At 36.2% G+C, this 20,216-nt stretch overlaps 1 protein-coding gene across 2 annotated transcripts; it reads right to left on the bottom strand.

Annotated features, from left to right (window-relative positions):
• Positions 1–13,201: 13,201 nt before the first annotated feature.
• On the bottom strand, positions 13,202–18,464 carry LOC141611049 (8-amino-7-oxononanoate synthase). 2 transcript variants are annotated; one of them, XM_074429467.1, is made up of 11 exons: positions 17,854–18,464; positions 17,522–17,664; positions 17,313–17,420; positions 16,543–16,781; positions 16,405–16,446; positions 15,973–16,060; positions 15,735–15,868; positions 14,786–14,874; positions 14,250–14,400; positions 14,100–14,168; positions 13,202–13,458 (listed from the first exon to the last, which is right to left on the bottom strand). In XM_074429467.1, the coding sequence occupies exons 1-11, from the start codon at positions 18,080–18,082 to the stop codon at positions 13,332–13,334; spliced, it is 1,419 nt and encodes a 472-aa protein (XP_074285568.1). In that variant the 5' UTR covers positions 18,083–18,464; the 3' UTR covers positions 13,202–13,331. The 2 variants fall into 2 exon arrangements, with proteins under 2 accessions (XP_074285568.1, XP_074285562.1); XM_074429461.1 differs by having other exon boundaries at positions 17,522–17,718; positions 17,854–18,184.
• Positions 18,465–20,216: the final 1,752 nt, after the last annotated feature.

The following is a 20,216-nucleotide window of genomic DNA, read 5'->3' as shown; positions in this document are numbered from 1 at the left end:
ACTCATGTCTCTTGTGGCCTACACCACCACAGCTATAGCAGGTAACTCCCCAACTATTACTCACACTTCCACGGCCACGCCCAAAGGAAGCCCCAAAGACTAAACCCGGACCCGTAAGAAAATCCCTTAGATCGATTGTGGTTGCCTTTCTTGTGATTCGATTGGCCACCACCCTCACTCTCGACTTTCTCTTCTCACCACCTAACCTCTCCCGAGCCATCTCCACCAACCTCTCAGCTCTCCCGGCTCTCTCATAAGCTTCCTTAACATCCGTAAGGATTCCCACGGGTAACTTATCCATAATCTTAGGGGTCAACCCCTCTCAAACCTCAATGCCAGATTCTCCTCACTCAAACCCATATCCTCAAAGATACCTAGACTTCTCATTGAACAGCCTGTAGTACTCAGCCACAGACATCTCAGCAGTCATCTTAAAACCATTAAACTCTTCTCTCATCTTACTCCTCACATGTTCCGGTACAAACTCCTTCCTCACAGCCCTACGAAACTCCTCCCAAGGTATAGCAGGTAAGCCTTGGTTTGTATATATCTCCTTAGCACTCACCTTCACTGAATCCCACCACTTGCCTCTCGCCTCCCTCGATAGAACGCACTGTTCTACCCTCATCTCATCGGGAAGTGAACCAAATCTAATATGTTCTCCATCTCTCTCAGCCAACTATCAAGTAGGTTAGGCTCCCCAACTCCCTTGTATTCTTTCGGGTTAAACCTCGCTATGTAAAGGCTGATTTTTGAATGGTCAACCTCCTTCTCCTTATCCTTATTCTTATCCTCATTCACTTTCTTTAGGGTCTCAGTAAGAGCATCCTGGTGCTCTAACATCTTAACGATGTCATCCACGGTCATAAGCTCAGCTCTCGCATACAAAGCAGTTCTCTTGGGCGGCATCTTGAAACTATACATATATAAGAAAGGGTAGATATGAACATACGTACTAAACCTCAAAACACGAAGACACGACCCCCAGAACCTACTCGATCGAGTTCCCAAACCCACTCGATCGAGTAACGGGCTACTCGATCGAGTGCCCAACATACTCGATCGAGTACCCAAACATCAGACCCCTAACAGACCTTCTGATCTCTTACCTACTCGATCGAGTATCTATGCTACTCGATCGAGTAACCCCCTACTCGATCGAGTACCCCTAGTTACTCGATCGAGTACCCCAAAACGCGATTCTGGACTCAAAATCGTTAAAAACCCACCCGATCGAGTCAGTCCCACTCGATCGAGTCTCGCTAATGCATAAAAGCTACCCGCATGTTACGTCATATGCTAACATGCTAAACTTATAAACCACATTATATCATAATAAACATGCTACGCATCTTTCCTACCATCTACGAGATCATTTCATCATGTTATTAAATGCCACATTATAAATCATCCAACATGTTATCATCTCATCAACAAATTCCCACATATCACCATTTTCTTTCACATGCTCAACTTTCTGCTTCAACACCCAACAATTAACACATTTTATCACATTCTTACACAAGTTAACCAAACACACATACGACTCGACAAACACTTCCCCCACGTGACCGGTTCAAAGTTGTAGGGCGACCCCTGCGACTTTAGGACGTCTCCCAAGCCTTTGCACTAGCTCCTACACCTTTTACCCCGGGTTCATTTTAATTGACTCCCTATGTTCATTAGGTTCATTGGTTACAGGTTTCAGGATCGTCGCTCTGATACCATTTGTAACACCCCCATACTCCAAGTGCCTTACCAGGACCACTCAGGTATGAAGACATTACCATCTCGGTTACCCGAGGCAATGATAATCAAACAACAATGAAGAAACAACGTTTAATATAAATAGTTTAACGAATAGTTACAATCCTCAAAACCAAACCAAAAGTACGATACATGATTCCAAACTATCTTTCTAATCGAAATGTAAATAAACTAAAGGCTACAAACGGAAGACTCTTATCATCATGTCGTGGCATCCCAGCCTATCCCAAGTAATCATCTCAATACCGCTCAATATCCGCTCACCATCCCCGAATGGATCACCGCAGTTTACAAAACAACACCGGGTCGCACTAATCACACAATCAATATGTATAACGACAATAAGATAAACAGACATGCTTTAACGTACACACACACACACACACAACCAACCAATTCCCATCATCTCAATACCGATCGTCCACTGGACCACCCGCCAGTGGGGGACCACAACCGTACCCACCAAATCCCCGCTCCACATAGTGAGCGATAACCCCGTCCATTAATGTGCACATCCCCTTCCGTGGCGGGTTCCACGAAGGGCGAAACTAGGGCGTGAAGCCACTCCCGCAAGTGACCCCACTCGGCCGAGGACACGCCTCGCGAACCATCAACAACGATCACAACCACAATCACAAGACAATTATTATATCAAACAACCAAATACAATACATCAACCAATATCCCATTATGGGACTAATATTGAGTAGGAAATCCTACCTGGTATGCACACAATCGACGGTCTCTATCTTTGAGTCAAAAAGCCTCTTCTATGAACCCTCCTCCTATCATACAACACATATAGGCTACCAATCACATACTACACATAAAAACCCCCAATCTCTAAATTAGGGTTTAACCAAATCAAAGGAAATACAAATAAAAGGGTACGTAGATCTTACCCTCGACGCAAGGAACTCAACGGTATACACAACGACAAGAACTCGACCGTCGAACTCGGAATTGCTAAGAATGCGATTAGGAAGATGAACTTGTTGCTTTCTCTCTTAAACAGGAATTTAGGTTTTGTAAAAGTGGTTTAGAATAATGACGACGGAACTTAAATACCTTAATCGCATAATTAACAAAACCCGAGAAAACTCCCCGTAAAACCGGACACTCGATCGAGTACCCAAGGTACTCGATCGAGTACCCCCTTACTCGATCGAGTGCCCCAGCTACTCGATCGAGTACCCAACAGGTCAGAAACTATTTTATTTAGCAACTTACCCTTACTCGACAGAGTAAGAGCTACTCGATAGAGTACCCCAAGACTTATAAATACGGAGTATTACACTTCATGTAAATTTACCAGTTCATTTACTGACAATTACACCTGGACTCCATCACGGATCAGCTGGCTTTAAGCCATTGCATAGAGTTGAAACATGAAACAATCTCTTTGTAAGTTACAGGTTTCGTCACTTTCTAAAAGTAATACTATATCACCCCTGATGAGTGATGAATTTAACTTGACCTCGTAGATTCCGAAGAAACAAACACTTATTCTGATCAGGAGGAAACATTTTTCCTGCGTTATATGCTCAGTTTCTGGCTCTTCAACATTTTATCCCACTCTGTCTTTTAGAAATAAACCTCTTTTCTATAAAGACAACATCATGAGCCATAAACACTTTGTTCTCATTATTATGTAGGTTAAATGACTACATGATTTCTTTTGGACAACTTACAAATTTGGTACTCTACCTCTCCATATCTAATACAGGGTGAAGGTAATTGTTTTAAATGGTAATTTTAGTTAGTGGGATGAGGAAATTAGCAGACAGAATAGAAAGACACCAATTGTAAAATCAAGTGGCTCGATAAAACTTGACAAAGATCAAACCATACCGTATAGGTTCGATATCACTTTCCAACCACACTTTATCAAATAATGTGTGTTAGGGAAAGTTAACTTGTGATACTATATCACACTTCTTTTGGTGAAAAACAAAAGTCATTACTTAGTTATTTCATTCCACGATCGGATCGTGAAACTTTGATCTTATAATCTTATTGGTTATCACATTTTCTTTAAAAACTCTTTGAATTCATCAAAGGTTTCTCTTTATGCCTCATTTAGTAGATACACCAGTATCTACTTAAAATGATGGTAAAATAAAAAAAGTAATTATAACCTACTCTGGTTAAGATTGTTATTCGACCATACACACATCCACATGTGACTAGGGTCAACAACTCACATGCTCGATCTTTTTCAACAAAAAAAAAAACACGAATCATCTTGCTTTGAATACAAGATTCGCATATATCATAAGATTCATAATCAAATGATTCAAATAGAACTAGGTAACACTAGTCTATATATGCGTTTTCAATCCAGAACTAAGATTTAATCAGGGTCACCAATTTAGTTTAAACCTTTTATATTCTATATGATATATATATATATTTATCTAGTTTAGGTCAAGAATAACCAATGATTGGATTGATATAGCCATAGATCAAATCATAGCAAATTAGGGCACAACATTTGTTTATATCACAAGAGTGAAAACCTATATGTCTTACATAAAACTTTTATAAGCACAATTCTAAACCCAAAAACTAGATTAAGTACATAATAATATTTATATGTCTCATAATGAAATGACAACTACCCTAGTTCCATTTCCTATGAGAAGGTTGGCATTAGTTTAAAGTTAATCGTTACACGATTATCATCCCATGTACACAATATAATTATGATAACCACTATCGATATCAAATATTGATGAAGTGGTACAAGTATAACTAATGTCAATCATATAGATATCTAGAGAAGAAGGAACCTTTTAGGTGTCACACACCCAACTTTCTTATTCTCCGAAAAGCTAGGGGTATTATCTCTACTAATGTCATACATATTTAAAATAGCAACAAGTTTGGTCAGGATTGGCATCGCACTAAGGTTTGGTACTGCTATTCACAATAGCTTAGCATTAACCTTGGCTTTGAGCCAATTCTTTAACCAAACCAAATTCTTTCTTGAACATCGTCCTAATCTTAACTATTAAGATATATACATCCCTCTTAGAGCTCCCAATCACTTCTACGAAACTTTATGAAGTGAATGTGGTAACTGGTTAATCATGATTTCAAACAAATCATATTACCAATTCGTTCCAACATTTTTACGTGCTCAAATAATTCAAGTATGTGAGAAACATTTATCTTATGAGCAAAAGATTGTAGCATCGTTATTGTAAATAAAATGATATTGCAAAATCAAAACACTTTTGACTAAGGTAATATCCCGTTTATAATCTTCACAAGAGACGCTTACAACGGACAATATGAGGATCAAAAGAATTTGAATTTTTTGTCATTAGCTATGGTGTTAAAACGGAGAAAATTGAATAAACCAAAATTTAAGTTACCGTATTGTGGACATGGGCCACCCTCGCCGCACGCACCCGCGCATTGTGTAAGCGTGGATTTGTGGAGTGCGGCCCAATCATCACTGGGTGGGTGACGGAAGGTGTAGAAATGAGGTATCTACACGTATACTCTTAGAAAAATATTTTCATGCATAAAGGATTATCAATTCTATAGATTGAGGAGCGAATTGAATACTAGCCATTACACGATATAAAATAATAAAAACGGAGTAAGTGGAAAATTTAACATTCATCGTTAATAAATACTAGAAAAACAATTTTATCAAGTTTGAATTCGCATTTATATAATCATCTCTCACCTAAATTATATAAATGATCCCGAGATCCGTCTCTAAATAAACCTCGGCCCGGTGATGCCAGACATATGAGATCTAAATAAATTCGGTGAGTTAACCCTTTGACTGATTTTACATTTAAAACTCTCGGTCGACAGATTTCAAGTAAATCCATCTCCTAGCCCCGGAACACAAAAATGGGCCCAGTGACGCCAGACTTACCAATCTTGTAATTTCGTTGAGTCCAACCAACTTTTATGTTTAATAACATTACCCTACTTACCCGACGTAAAAAGAGAACACCACAGTGAGATGTACCTGCACCCTAATGAAGAAGGGATTCATAGGTGTTACTAATTGGAAGGGCTAGTCTCAATATTTAAACAATGTGAGAGATCTTTTCAATTTATTATCAATTCCCTTTAACTGAACTAAAATGACGAATTCTCGATAATTTTATTTGACAACAGTCGTAAAACGAATAAAATGCATGTAATGGTGATTTGGCATGAATGCATATAAAAAATGTAAATAACAAATTCTAGTATGGCCTCTTAATCTAGTTAATCTAATTAACTATTACAACTTCGGAAACCAACTCCTTGGTCCCTTGAACTTCATTGGAATGCCTTCTAATCTAGCTTGCTCTTTTGGAAACTCCGGCCTTCATCGGAACTCCTTTTCGAAAGGCACAGTCTTTAGGACCCTGCCAGTAATCGTAATAAATATTTCAAATATAAAAAAATCTATGCGATACGAGATCGCATTTAATTACAAACCAAATCAATATTCTCATACATTTCGGGTAATATCGATTTCTAACTAAGGCCATAGTAGACAAATTACATTAATTAATTACAAAAAATTAAATGACATTCATTTAAATAAAATTCAGTATAAAAATCATATTTAAACATGCCCTAAAATGCCAAATCGCCCTATAAACCATCATATTGATATTAAGCTCGTAATTTTGGTTAATTAAGCGATTTTTAACCATTAAAAATCACAAATTAGTACTTAAATCAAATTTAAGCAAAAGATGGCTTCCCAACCTTTTTTGAGACTCAAAACTTAGTCTTCACTAATTTCTTGACGATTTCATAACCTTTTATGAAAAATTGCTAATTAAAAACATAATTAATCATAACTTTTATGAAATAAATCCAAACAAAATAATAAAATTATGAAAATTTTAAAAAAAATGTTTATACTGGAACATTTCAGGAACTCAAAATTTCAAAAATTTTGTCACAAATTTATTTTGTATCAAATACACATTTTTAAACAAGATTTTCGCAACTTTTACGATATAATTATAAATTAAATATAAAAATACAAAAAAATACCAAATTCAAAATTTTAATATTCTGGAACATTTCCCAAGACCTTAAAATGTAAAAAATTTTACCAAAAGTTCGATTAAAATTTGAGAAAATTATGGTTATATATTATCGATTTTATCGCATAAAAACCAATAAACACTCAAAAATTAATAAAATTAATTTTATAAGTTTATATACAATGTAAACTACATTTAAGTAACCTTAGATAAATTTTTTAAGCTAAAAATTACATTTTAACAATATTTAACCAATACAATGACACTTTATTGATAATTAACTATTAAAAATCAATAATCATGCAAAATTAATCAAATTAATTTTCTAATTTTCACTTACTCTAAGTAATCCATACATGTGTGAATATATCAAAATTTGATGGCCATAATTAACATGCAAATTTTTTTAGTTAACTATTAACCAATTTTATGCATATTAAGACGGTCTTAAGACGAAAAAATCTACTAATTAGCAATAAAATTCCATAATTAACCAAATTTGACCAAAACCGTTTTTAAGTCATAATGTATTCATGCAACCCTTATTTTCGTGCCAAACATATTTATACAAAAAAATTACGATTTTATAAAGTCGTCTTATAACTCGATAAAATGGTCGAAAATCAACATGCAACAACTGAGCTCGGATACCACTTGAAGGTGCTATACCTCTAATTAGACTTACCTAATTAGTGACAAAAAATTATATTAACTATGTGTCTTAAGTGATCTAGTTACATGCATGCTAATAAAAATAAATAAAAGCTTAAGAGATGACAATACAACATATTCTTCATCTACCATGGCATGATCATCTTCATTTACACCAACTCTTGATGTCCCAAGCTCCATGCATAAGGTTGTCCTCCAACAACCTAGAATCCAATGTAGGATTCCTCCTCTTGGTGGCACCCAAGACTTCACCCCAACATTACTAATAATATTAACTAGACATTATTAGTGATCAAGCCTTTATAATATGTATGTATTAATACTACTAATAATACTTTATGTATATTATATTTTTGTGAATTTGTTTGATGAGTATTTGAACAACTTTTGATCAAATATTAAGATGAAAAAGATGAGAAAGATGGACTCATTTTTTTCCTATAAAATGGGTTCCAAGGAGAGTTTTGAGTGATTTTGGTCACTTAGAAAATCACTAGCAAGTGGTGTGTATAAGTGGGTATATATAGGCATCAAATGTAAACAATTGATTAAAGTAGACAAGCACATGGTTATACATCTTTTTAGTCAACATTTTAACAAAAATTGGAGTGTTAAACACTCTACATAAAATCGGTCCATGTGACTCTATTTGGGTCCATAAGTAACATATTACAATTCCCTCTCCCATTTATTAATCAATTATCATATGATTGAATAATAAATTCCTTTGGCCCGAATTCTTAACTCGTCATCAAATATTAAATTTACTTGACTAATAAAAGTTAATATACATAAGGGACTAATTAAATTGTATCCTATACAAATAATTACTTTTTCATTGGGGCTTCATCCTATAGGTGTGACCGTAAGGGATCAGCTGAATACCGCCGTCATAAGAAAGTAACGTCAAACTCTAGTTAGCCAACCGTTACCGATATACGTTGATCAGCTGACGAGTATTTATAATAAATATCTCGGTTATATTCCTTTAATGAGATTTATTAAGTAAACGCACTATTGTGGAGGACACTCACTCCAACAGAACATTCCGCCCACCGAGCCCCGCTTGAGCCAGTACTCCCCAAGGCCAAGCTACCTCCTTCCCATCGAAATCCTCGACCACTCACTACTAAGGGAAGGAGTACCTAATCGACCTCGTGAGTTGCCGGAATGGGGTGACGCACCACCGTCTTATGTACTCTTTTCACCCTACCCCACAACACATGTACCATTCACTCCTCAAGATCCGAGAGCTCCGTCCATGGGCGAATTGATGCAGCTCATGCAAAATGTTGATCTTAGAGTGCACGATGGGAGTGTTGACAACTACTTGGCCCAATACCCCTCCTACTACAACATGGCTCAACAAGGATACATCAATCCTAGAGGCCCTCATCCATCTTGGGCTCAACCGCATCTCTTGTTCCCTAACTATGACAACCAAGGAGAGGACTTTGGCGACCAAAGTGGGGGATTCTATAGCCAAGGAGGAGGCTATGACCATGGAGGATATAGCGGACAAGGAGGCCGCAATGATGATGATGATGACGAGTGAAGTGGCTAACCGCACCACCTCCATTTGTATGATACCTCTTCTCTTCCCCTCTTATGTATAGTTTTATTGCATTTTAGATTAGATTGCATTGTAATATATCTCACATGTTCCATGTAGTTAGTTGCATGTAGTTAAACTTGCATTCATGCATAGTCACTAATGACCAAAAATATTTCTTTCTACAATAGTGCTTAAATCGGTTTGGGGTGGTTTGATCATAGGTGACCATAGCTTAATAGAGAACATGCATCATCTAATGTAGTTTAGATTGCATTCATTTGTTATATATGTCATATAGAATTGCATTTAGTTAGAGCATGCATTTATTCATATCATATCATTGCATTTGTATTTCAATTTCCATAAAACTTTAAAAATCCAAAAACTTGTATTTCTTTTTCAGTCCTACTCCTACATGTACATTGAGGACAATGTCCAAAATAAAGTGGGGGATGAGAATTTATATTCCAAAATACAAAAAAATTAAAAATTTTCGAAAAATCCCAAAAATATGTTTTTCAATATCATAAAAACAAAATTCATAAAAATTTGAAAATTTCAAAAACCAAAAACATGTTCTTTAATTTAGTAGTGTAGAATTGTATATACTTGTGTTTTTGTTCTCTTCTCACATAGATATAACACTACATTTGAGGCATTGTCAAGGGAATGTGAAGACCGCTTGGTATGATCACTCTAATCTATATTTCCCTTCCATTTGTTTTCATTATTCATTTGAGGAGGATGGACTTACATGTCAAGGAGGATGTGGTATATTTTGTTTTGCTGTTTGTGTATTTATATGTTGTTAGGAATTGCATCAAGATTATATGGCATAATAGTTGATAAAAGCATATGCATTAGAATTGTATATATGTTAGTTGCATCATGGCATGTAGTTTGCATGGTAAGAAAATTTTGTGAAAATGCCTATCTGGGAAGCTTGACAAGTGTATATAAAGCCCTTATAAATAATTTCTCTCCTTGAGACTTTGTTTGCTAGAATACCCTCGAGACGCCCTAGGATGTGTCATCTAGTATCTTTTGACCCATGGACTAAGGCCTAGTCAAGAGTACCTTGTGGTGTGATAACTCCTTGGCTACCGTTTATTCCAAGGTGACCTTTAAAGCCATGAAACCTTTCTTTCACTAATTCACTTCTATCATCAATTTTTGTCAACAAAAGGGAATGGGCATAAAAATCACCAAATTGAGTTCAAGTACCAAAATCGAAATCAAATGTTTGCAAATTGCATCAAATGAAAAGATGAGCAAAAATAGACTTTTATGCTTCAACAAAAATACTCTTGCTACAAAATGCGGTTAATTTGAAAATGTTCAAAAATGCAAAGATTGAAAAATTTGTCAAGTATCAAAATGCCAAACATAAAAAATAGCAAAGCAATGTTCTCAAAAATTCAAATGCCACAACAATTTGGGGGGGAAAACAAATCAAAAGCAAACTACCATTGTGAAACTCATGCATCTTGTAACCCTTTCTATGGTGATCCTACTTTGTTGCATGGTGGAGAGGGGACGACCCTTCTTCTTGTCTAGGCAAGAGGGGGAATTCCGCGATCCTACAGTGTTTCTAACAGCATAAGGAGTCTACTCTTGATGAAAGCATTTAGAGATTGTGAACTAAAGTAGCCTAGTTTGACACAACTTGGAGGTGACTTGTTTGTATCCTGTTGGACTTATTAACTAGGAGAACCAATATCTATGATAGAGTATGTACCCTTGAATTGCTTCCCTTTAGGTGATTTCCGCCACTTAGATGAGGAAAGTGGCTATTCTTTTGTAGATGCATCAATTACTTGTTTTGTGTGTTTAATGCTTGGATGTATCGCCATTTTGGCAAGCCTCACCTTGCCTTGCAAGAAGGCATCTTACCTCATAGATGTCTTGTTGTGAGTTGAAGGGGCGGAGTGAGACCCATTAATTGTCTCACATCGGCTATATTATTATTAGGATAGTTTAAATAAAGGTCTAGTTCTAGTCACCTCTTTACTCGAGACGAGCAAAGGTTCGGTTTAGGGATATTTGACGTGACTCCTATTTACGCACATTTAGTCCCCTAACTAGCCTAGTTCCTATGCTTTTTAGTATGTAGTAGGGTTGTTTCTTGTCTTCAGCCTCCTTCTATGCATATTCTATGAGGTTTGGTGTCTTTTGTTAGAGAAGAGCACTAACTTGACTAGATGGAGTGAAGCGGAGCTAAATTGATAGCATATAACGACCAAGAACCAAAGAGGAGACTAACACTAAAGGCCTAAGCTAATAAATCAAGTAAAAAGGGCAATGATGAAGATCCCCACGACCCCTCAACGATCCCCACAGATCTTGAGGCAGTCAAAGAAGAAGAAACCATGCTGGCCCACGATCCGGGCGTCTCAGTGACCAATCTGAGCGGCCCGAGCATAGAACGAGCGTCTCCCCCTGCAGTTTAAGCATCCAACAAAGTCAAGACGTGAGGCTCTTCCTGAGACTTGCAAGGCTCTAATCTCGTTCTAAAAGGGTTTAATCGTCATTTAAAGCCCTTAGTTAACCTAATCCTTGTATTACTATAAATACCTCTTTTGTAATAACCAAGGAATTATGCCCTCTTGGTGGAGACAAAGCTTTCTTAGATTAGAATAGGAGTAGATTAGAATAGATTAATCTCAATCATTCCACAAAATTACACATTAATCTTTCCTTAATTATTGTTCAAGATTTATTATTGGGTAATTGAAAATTATTGGGTTATTGGAGAATTGACAACTCGTCATCAATCAATCAAGTTTTCTTTTATTATTCTTTGCTTTCTATTTGATCATCCTAAGTTGGTACAATTCCTTTACTCTTTACTTTATTGCTTATTGTTTTACTCTTCATCATGTTTAGACTTGTTAATATGATTGACACCCTTGTTAGCATGTTTTCCATGATCATGAGTGAGTAGTTTCCTAACTAGGGATTAGTGAGGGATTAGGGAGTTAATCATGGGGAAGTTTTATGCTTAATAAGTTCATATGAATGCTTGCTTACTGTTTTCCAACTTATGCACATGTCATGTTTGATGAAATGCTTGATTGACAACCTGGCATGTTTTTCTTATCCTTTCAACAAGACTTATAAGACATAAACCAACTCAAGGCTTGTTAGACCATGCATATAGTTGATTAGGAAGGACTAAGTCGACTTGTAGGTATTGTAGAGTCTTGACCGACTCGACTCTGGGACCCAAACCTTCCTATGACTCATCTATGTTATATCACCTTGAATAGGGAAAACCAAGTCGACTTGTAGGTGTTGTAAAGTCTTGACCGACTCGGCTCCGAGACCTAAGTTTCCTTTAGAAATCGTAAGATATACATTAAATTGATTCCAACAATAATAATTGTTTGCATCTATATAATTCATTTATGTTATTTCACCATGATTCCCCTATAATCCCATAACAACCTAGTACCTTTAATCATTTGTCTACATCTTTTAATTTATTGCTTGTTTTACTTTATTTCTTTCATTAGTTTAGATTCATCAACTTCAAACCCCAACAATTGTGACACTAGCATAAATTGAGATAGATAGACTTAGAACCTAAAGCACACCGACCCGTGGATCGACTTCGACTTAACCACTTACTAGTTGTTTGTTGAGAATATAAATGTGTTTGAGAGCGTGTGACGACAACGTTCATCACGTATTGTGGTAGTACTAGTTTTAGTCATATGCTTTGCCTTTATGCTCAATAATTGTGGATGTAACTATGGCTCTAAGAGCCGGTACATTATGTAGTTATGTCTTTTTACCGCTGTCAAAAAAAATAAAAAAAATAAATAAATACCAAACATGGAAACATGATCAACCTTTAACGGCCATGATAACTTTGAAGCAAACTTGGATCAAACAAAGTTGCATTTGACTGATCTCTTTCAAGGCCCACTCAAAGCAGGTGATGACCAAGGCTTGATTAATTCACTACTTTGATCAAGATTAACTGACGGTGATGAATGCAAGTTTCACTACACAGATAAATGGGACTCGCCCGCGATCATCATTTGTTCCGGCCGCGCAATGAGCCCTTGCTTTCCCAGTGGTTGGATCAATTTCGGGTTTGTTTCCCTCTAGTTTTTCCCGTTTTCCTTGGTTTAAATACAAGAATTAGTGTTGTGAAACTGAAATGAAAATTTGAGCCTTTTGAGACACGTCAAAGAATATGTTGACTATTCTCTTCCTCTAGTTCAGACATGTAAAACGTAAAACAAGATTAAACTAAACATACATACATTAAACTGAACAACAGAAAACTAGATTGTAGATGACACTAAGCCCTAAAGCTTTGCAAGTATCTCTGCATTCTCATGGTTGACATCTTGGAAGTTGATGTAGCGAGACAGTGCAGCAGCAAGCTTCCTCACATCCTTTCTTGTATGTGTCGCACTTAAGGTTATCCTAAGCCTAAGATACAACAGCATAATTACGTATATTGGTAAGAACATGGGTTGCTAATTATATATTCGGATCAAAATATTTCAAATCCCGAAATATGAGGGAAATATTGCACAGTTACCCACTAAACCATATGCGGTTCTTATATTTTGAAGTCAGTGTATAATAGGTCGATGCCGTTCTCATCTCAGCATAAAATTTCATTTTCATAATGGGTCATCTAAAGTAACTAGCTGACATATATCCAGCCTCTTCCTAATCCTGTCATAGGCAAAAGGTTTTAGAATACAGGGATAAGGGTGAGGACATGAGGTACTCGATGATATCATGTGGGCAAAGGATGAAATTTTTTAGTAATTACGAAAGAGAGTATTTTCGACTTTGGAATATGATAATGTCATTCTTATTTTGTGAAATAACAATCAATCAACACAATTATCAATGAAGAATTCCTCATAGATCATCCAAAATAGTCTAGTAGTGTGCCTGACCCAAAACTAGGAAAGCCTGCATACATCCACTACACCCAGCCGGTTCTTATCCTACCACTAGCGGTAGCAAATATGCAATAATGGAACCCAATGTGTCATTTTATACTCTTCGTTGAATGCAACTTTGTATCTAAATTCAATAAAAAGAGAATAGAGAACCTGCATGAATTGGGAGGGACCGTTGGTGGCCTAATAGCAGTAACATGGAATCCAGAGTCTAGCATGTGCCTGTCCAGCAATAAGAATTATCACTACCAGGTCTATAGAAAAGAATAAATGCGGAAAATGGAAGGGCAATAGGAAACCCACCGACTGGCTAACAATGACTTCTCTTCGCTTCCGACTACAATAGAGACAATGTGGCTAGTAATCCATATCCCGGTGAAGGTCCTGAAGTCTTGAACTCGTTCCCATAGTGCTATTCGACGCCAAGATTCTTCACGCGCTACAAAGGCAGCAGCTGTTTTTGCGTGTAATAATTGCTCGTTAGTATAGAAGTAATTATTAGTCATAGATAGCAGAGTTAGATCCTAAGACATTATGGTATACTTGGTCATTTTTATTTTGGTTTAAAGGGAATTACAAGGCCGGTTTTGATGCAGACGTGATTCAAATCCAGGTCATGAATTTACCTGCTAGCATAGAATATTTGGTAATTAAACATGCGATTCTCTCAAAAAAAATAAAAGCTGTAATGTTTTAAAATGAAAATCACGAATCTTATTGCTTTGAGCATAGAAAGAATCATAACTCATAAATTTCACTACCGAGGGTTTGAAGGAAAGTTGAAACTTTGATGACAGTTGGAGACCGAACTACTTGGCTAACGGATAATGTAACTTTACCGTGTGCTGCAGCAGCCATTGGCAATGGCATAGCTGTGGAAAATATGAAAGAACGACCCCTGGACATTATAAGCTGCTTCCACATTTTGCTGTCATAGGTTAAGACGTGTAAGTGATTAGTTTGCAAGAAAAAGAAACGTAGATGTTTAAAGATGAGCCGCCGAATGATGGTCTCTCTCTTCTGAGATGCAAAGTGCCTCAACTGGCTCATATTGAAATGTCGTAATGGTAATGGTAAATTTGTCACAAGTTGAAAAGCTACAAAGTGCATCTTATCACAAATTTGTCACAAGTTGAAAAGCTACAAAGTACATACAGAAAATTGAAAAAGAGCTCTTGCCAATCCATTCCCTCCCTTCACATTGGACCAAATCAAATCTTAGTTTTATTATGACCTGGCAGCAAGTGTCGGCCATGACAAGGTGTTGGATCTTAGACACAACTATTTTGTAAAAACTTTCATGTAGTTCTAAAATGAAGTGTTGTACCGTGTTGGAACGTTGGGAACAATGGAACATAAACACGCAACATGTAGCCAAAGTAAAGTGCCAAATGCACATAAAAAACAAAACCAAAAATTAATCCTTTGATTTATTGACTCTACAAAGAGGTCCAAGTATTAATATAATGACTGGATGAGTAAGGACTTCAAATTTCAACAACTGGTCAATAGCCAAAATCTAACAATTACGAAACTGTCTCATGAAAGACATCTTACTTATTCCAACAGTCCAGCTGCTGGTGAAGTGGTTCTAGGTGGAAAATTGTCTCCATTTGACTTTTGTGGTCACTTTTTTAATCTTCAGATATGTAAAATTGTTTAGTTCCGTTTATCAGAGTGGCTGGGGTACATCTATAAGTAAAATTAGTCAAAGCTGATATTGTTTGATCACCAAAATTAACCATAGACAATGTATATGGATGGAGGGGCATTTGTAGTAGTGGTAACCTGCAAGCTATGAAACCTCCACTGCACCCAGCTGCCTTACTCAGAGTACCTATACAAATGTCAACATCACATTCACAATCGAACATCTCAGCCACTCCTGCACCACTTTTGCCACAAACAAATGTGCCATGAGCCTGAAACAATAAAGGCCAAAGGGAAGCAAAAAAGGGAGCATCACTGAGTCGTTTCACTGTTATGTAGTGTGTGTTAATCTGAATACAGTCGAAGGAAAACTTACATCATCAATAACCAACAAAAAGCCATGCTTTTTACGAAGCTTGGAAAGCTCAAGCATCGGGGCAAAATCTCCGTCCATACTGAACAAGCTGCCATCAACAACAAAATAAAAATGCGAAGAGAACAGCATAAAGGGGCAAAGCTATACTCTCTATTCAATTGGGTTCGTAAATTTGCTTCTGACCAAAGTTTTAGAAGAAGGAATATATGTGAGAGAATAATGGGGGTCACGCTCACATGGGAGTAATTTTGTGTGTTATTTCTCACCCAAAATGAAACGGAAAAGTGCATTAATTCGGAAGTCCTAGAAAAGCAAATGTAGTGAATCCAAAGAAAAAGAGGAACATTTCACTAGCTTGCATGTAAAGTGTAAACTCCAATTTTCTTCCCCAGCAAAAAATGGTAGCAAAAAGGTGTAGCAGGAAGAACTAACCTATCTGTCACAACAACCTTTTTGGAGATTTTGCAATCTGATCTGAGAGAACAAAATTAGTCAGCAGTCAAACCAGGTTATACTGGCAGCATTCGTAGGCAGGGAGACTCGGTGTTTAAAACTAGACAGAAAGCATACAAAAGAGAATTTAGGTGGAACATGTCACAATGTCTGTAGACAAATGTCTCTATAGTATGCAGTCGTTCACCAAGGCGGAGACCATCAATTATGGATGCATGATTAAGGGCATCAGAGAAAACAGCAACTTTTTCAGTCCTCTGAGGTGCACTGCCAGAACCCAATAGAGAGGCAACACTTCCTACTGCAACCATGAAGGCCATATTGGCAGCAAAGCCAGTGGGACAGAGAAGGCAATCCTACAGCACAAAATAACCATACAAGAACAATGGACTTCAGTCTCTATAACATCTGAATCTTAGCATTGTAGGCAATAATAATTAGCTAGTGTCATAAAAATGAAGTTCTAATAAATGACTGTTCAAATATAAAGTTTCTCCGTCTCAACGGACAGACAAGTCCATTTGTCTCGGTATAACTAATTTACGGAGCCGTCTCAATGATTATGGGACCCTATGTTAACTAGGCTCTCTTAAAATAGTCAACCAAAAAGAATTTGCAGGGCAATCAAACCCGGCCCCTCTTCACTGAGAAATATAACCGTCTTTAACATTATACCGTAACAAAAACCCAATCATCCGACAAGCAAAAGATAAAATACAATGAAAGTTAAACGTAATTGGGGCTCACGGCATATAACGACCGTATGGGTCCTGTCGAAAGAACCCAAAGGAAAAACTTAAAATTTAGTACACGACCCTCAATATTTAATTTATGGAAGAAAACATTAAGACACATAACAAATATAAAGAAGAGTGTGATATCAACACCTCTTTCTTCTTCAACTTTGCCAAACATGCCTCCAAGCGACGATGAAAATCAGTATAGCCACATATCAATGCAGAGCCTCTAGGACCCATCCCATGTTCCTGGGCAGCCTAATTATACAGTTAAAAAAAAAAACAACATGAATGTGAACAAACAGAACATCCTGTGACAGCAGCAGAATCTCAATTAAAGTACAATTCATGAAAAACACCTTTGCAGCTGCCATTCTAATAGTTGGATGTGCACTCAACCCTAAATAATCATTTCCAGAGAACAAAAGTAGCGTTCTACCCCCGCTATGGCAAGAATTTCCAACTTGATTAACCTCAATGTTTCCTGGGTCTTCAGAAGATCCTATGGAATCCAATTGCTTATCAAAATCAATCAGTCGATTCGAGTTCTCAAGTTCTATATACAAAGCAATGCAGTCATCAATGACTCAGTAGCAGACAGGTTGCTCGGCCAAGGGAAAAACGTCCACCAAAAATTGAAGGTAAAAATAAAGAAAACAGAAAAAACGAGTAAAAGGATAAAACAAAGTACCGCAGCTAGGAATGTCATTTAGCCAATCACGAAAAGTAGAGCCAGAAATCTGAACTTGAACAGAAGTACGATCCCATTGACGCAAACCGTCGAAGGATTGATATGCATGATCAAAAGTGGGAAATTCAGAGGAATTAGTAGCATTAATGGGTCTAAGAGAACGCAGTAATTTCAAGGAATCCAACTTAGTGAGAGATGCTTCAACACATTCATCCCAATTGGTCACCATTTCTAGTTAGCTAGATCAGAGAAGAATTGGAATGTATTAGACTCGGCTCCTACAATGGCGGGCGTTATTTCCAATATCTTATAACATATGCTTTTTTATACGCTCCGTCCTTCGGCGGGCTTCTCACCCTATTTTTCAAAGGACAGATACGGAGTTGTTTATCTACCTTCCCGAGTCCGAAACGAGGGGGAGTTTCGTTTGCAAAGCGGTCTAGTGCCGGAATGAGGAATCAAATCACGTTGCTATGGATTGAAATTTGACACAAGATTAAGGAAGGAATATACCATTCCATTCCATCACTTACTATACACACCTCACAATTAAATTTGTATCATACAAACGCAAACCAAAAACGAAATAGGCAAGAAATTGTGAATAGACTGAAAAATGAAATATGAAAGTTTATTATAAATAGAAGATAGTATTATAATTTACTATTATTATTGTTGCCCCGTCCCGCCCTGCCTACCTCTAATTAGCATTAAAATTTATTTTCAATTAAATAAAACTTCTTTAAAGTTGTATAACTCATAAATTCATCATTAATATATATTTTTATAACATATCTTAAAATTAGGATGAAATAAATTATGAGACAAATTCACTACTCCCGTTATTATATTTTACGTAAAATTGATTGGTTATCTAATTGTTCATAGATACTTTCTTTTGTTGTTAGTATTGTTACTTTTATTACATTCGTTATTACTACTGTTACTTTCACTAGTCTCGCCGTAATTATTGTTACTTTCACTACTGCCACATTAATATAGATAATTTCATTACTCTCGTTGTTACTTCTATTACTTTCACTACCCCGCTCGCTGCTAATATTGTTACTTTGACTTTTCAAATGAGTGGTTACTATCATAGCACTATATCCAATGTCATTACAATTCTTTTCACTACTCCCGTTGTTACTTCTATTACTTTCACTACTCTTGCTCGCTGCTAATATTGTTAGTTTGCTACTTTGACTATTCAAATGAGTGATTACTATCATAGTACTATATCAATGTCATTACAATTCTTTTCACTACTAACATAATTACTTTTACTATGTACGCATGTAATTTCAGGAGGCTTATATATTTATATAAATATATGTATTAAATCAAATCGAAATAATTATGGAATATTATAGTTTTTTGTAAATCTAGCTTGATTTATTTACTTTTTAATAGTTTACAAATATATAACATACTTATATTATACGGAAATTTACTATGGTACCCCTTAATTTTGTCAGATTTCCCATGGTATCCCTGTTTTAAGAATCTGCCTATGGTATACTTGAGTTTCCATTTTTGTGTCCATGGTACTCCTAATGTAACAGGCGTTAAATGAAAGTTGATTTTTGTTGATGTGGCAATAAATTAGTAATTAAAAATTACGGAAATTTCTCGTTGTACCCCTTAGTTTTGTCAGATTTCCCATGGTATCCCTATTTTTCATTTTTATTTCATATTTATTATTAATTTTTAATTACTAATTCATTGCCACATCATCAAAATTTAACGGTCGTTACATTATGGGGTACCATGGGCACAAAAATGGATCCTCAGGGGAATCATAGGCAGATTCTCAAAAGCAGAGGTACCATGGTAAATCTGACAAAATTAAGGGGTACCATGAGAAATTTTCGTATATTATATTTGCGTATGAAATAATTAACATATTTGTACTAATTAATACCATAAGTGGGGGCATGTTTATTTTAAGGAAAATCATCATATTTTGGTGTTCTTTAAATTTATTTCAACCAAAACTATATAATATTTATGTTGAAGTCCATTGGTCAGGTCTATTACACAACGTTATAGATTTATTTAATTACATAGAAGTCCCTTGTTTTCTGGATTATATATATAGTATTGATTGATTGATTTTGAGACTATGAATTATGAATTTATATAGAGATTTGCTATATCACGCCCCCTGTTTTACTTATTACGCCCCTTATTTTTTTCATTTATTCCTATTTTGCCCTTAAACTATGTATTTAGTTATGTAAAATATTTCTAGTTTTTTTATTTTATGATTTTTTGAGACGGTTTTTTACAAAATTAAATCGTAATCATTCATTCAAGACGATATTAAATCGTTACAAAAAATCGTCTAGAATGAATGAAAA

The sequence above is a fragment of the Silene latifolia genome, chromosome 1 (assembly GCF_048544455.1).
Source record: "Silene latifolia isolate original U9 population chromosome 1, ASM4854445v1, whole genome shotgun sequence".
Classification (NCBI taxonomy): domain Eukaryota; kingdom Viridiplantae; phylum Streptophyta; class Magnoliopsida; order Caryophyllales; family Caryophyllaceae; genus Silene; species Silene latifolia.
The sequence above is the reverse complement of the archived record's forward strand: the minus strand, read 5'-3'. Positions and strand labels throughout refer to the sequence as shown.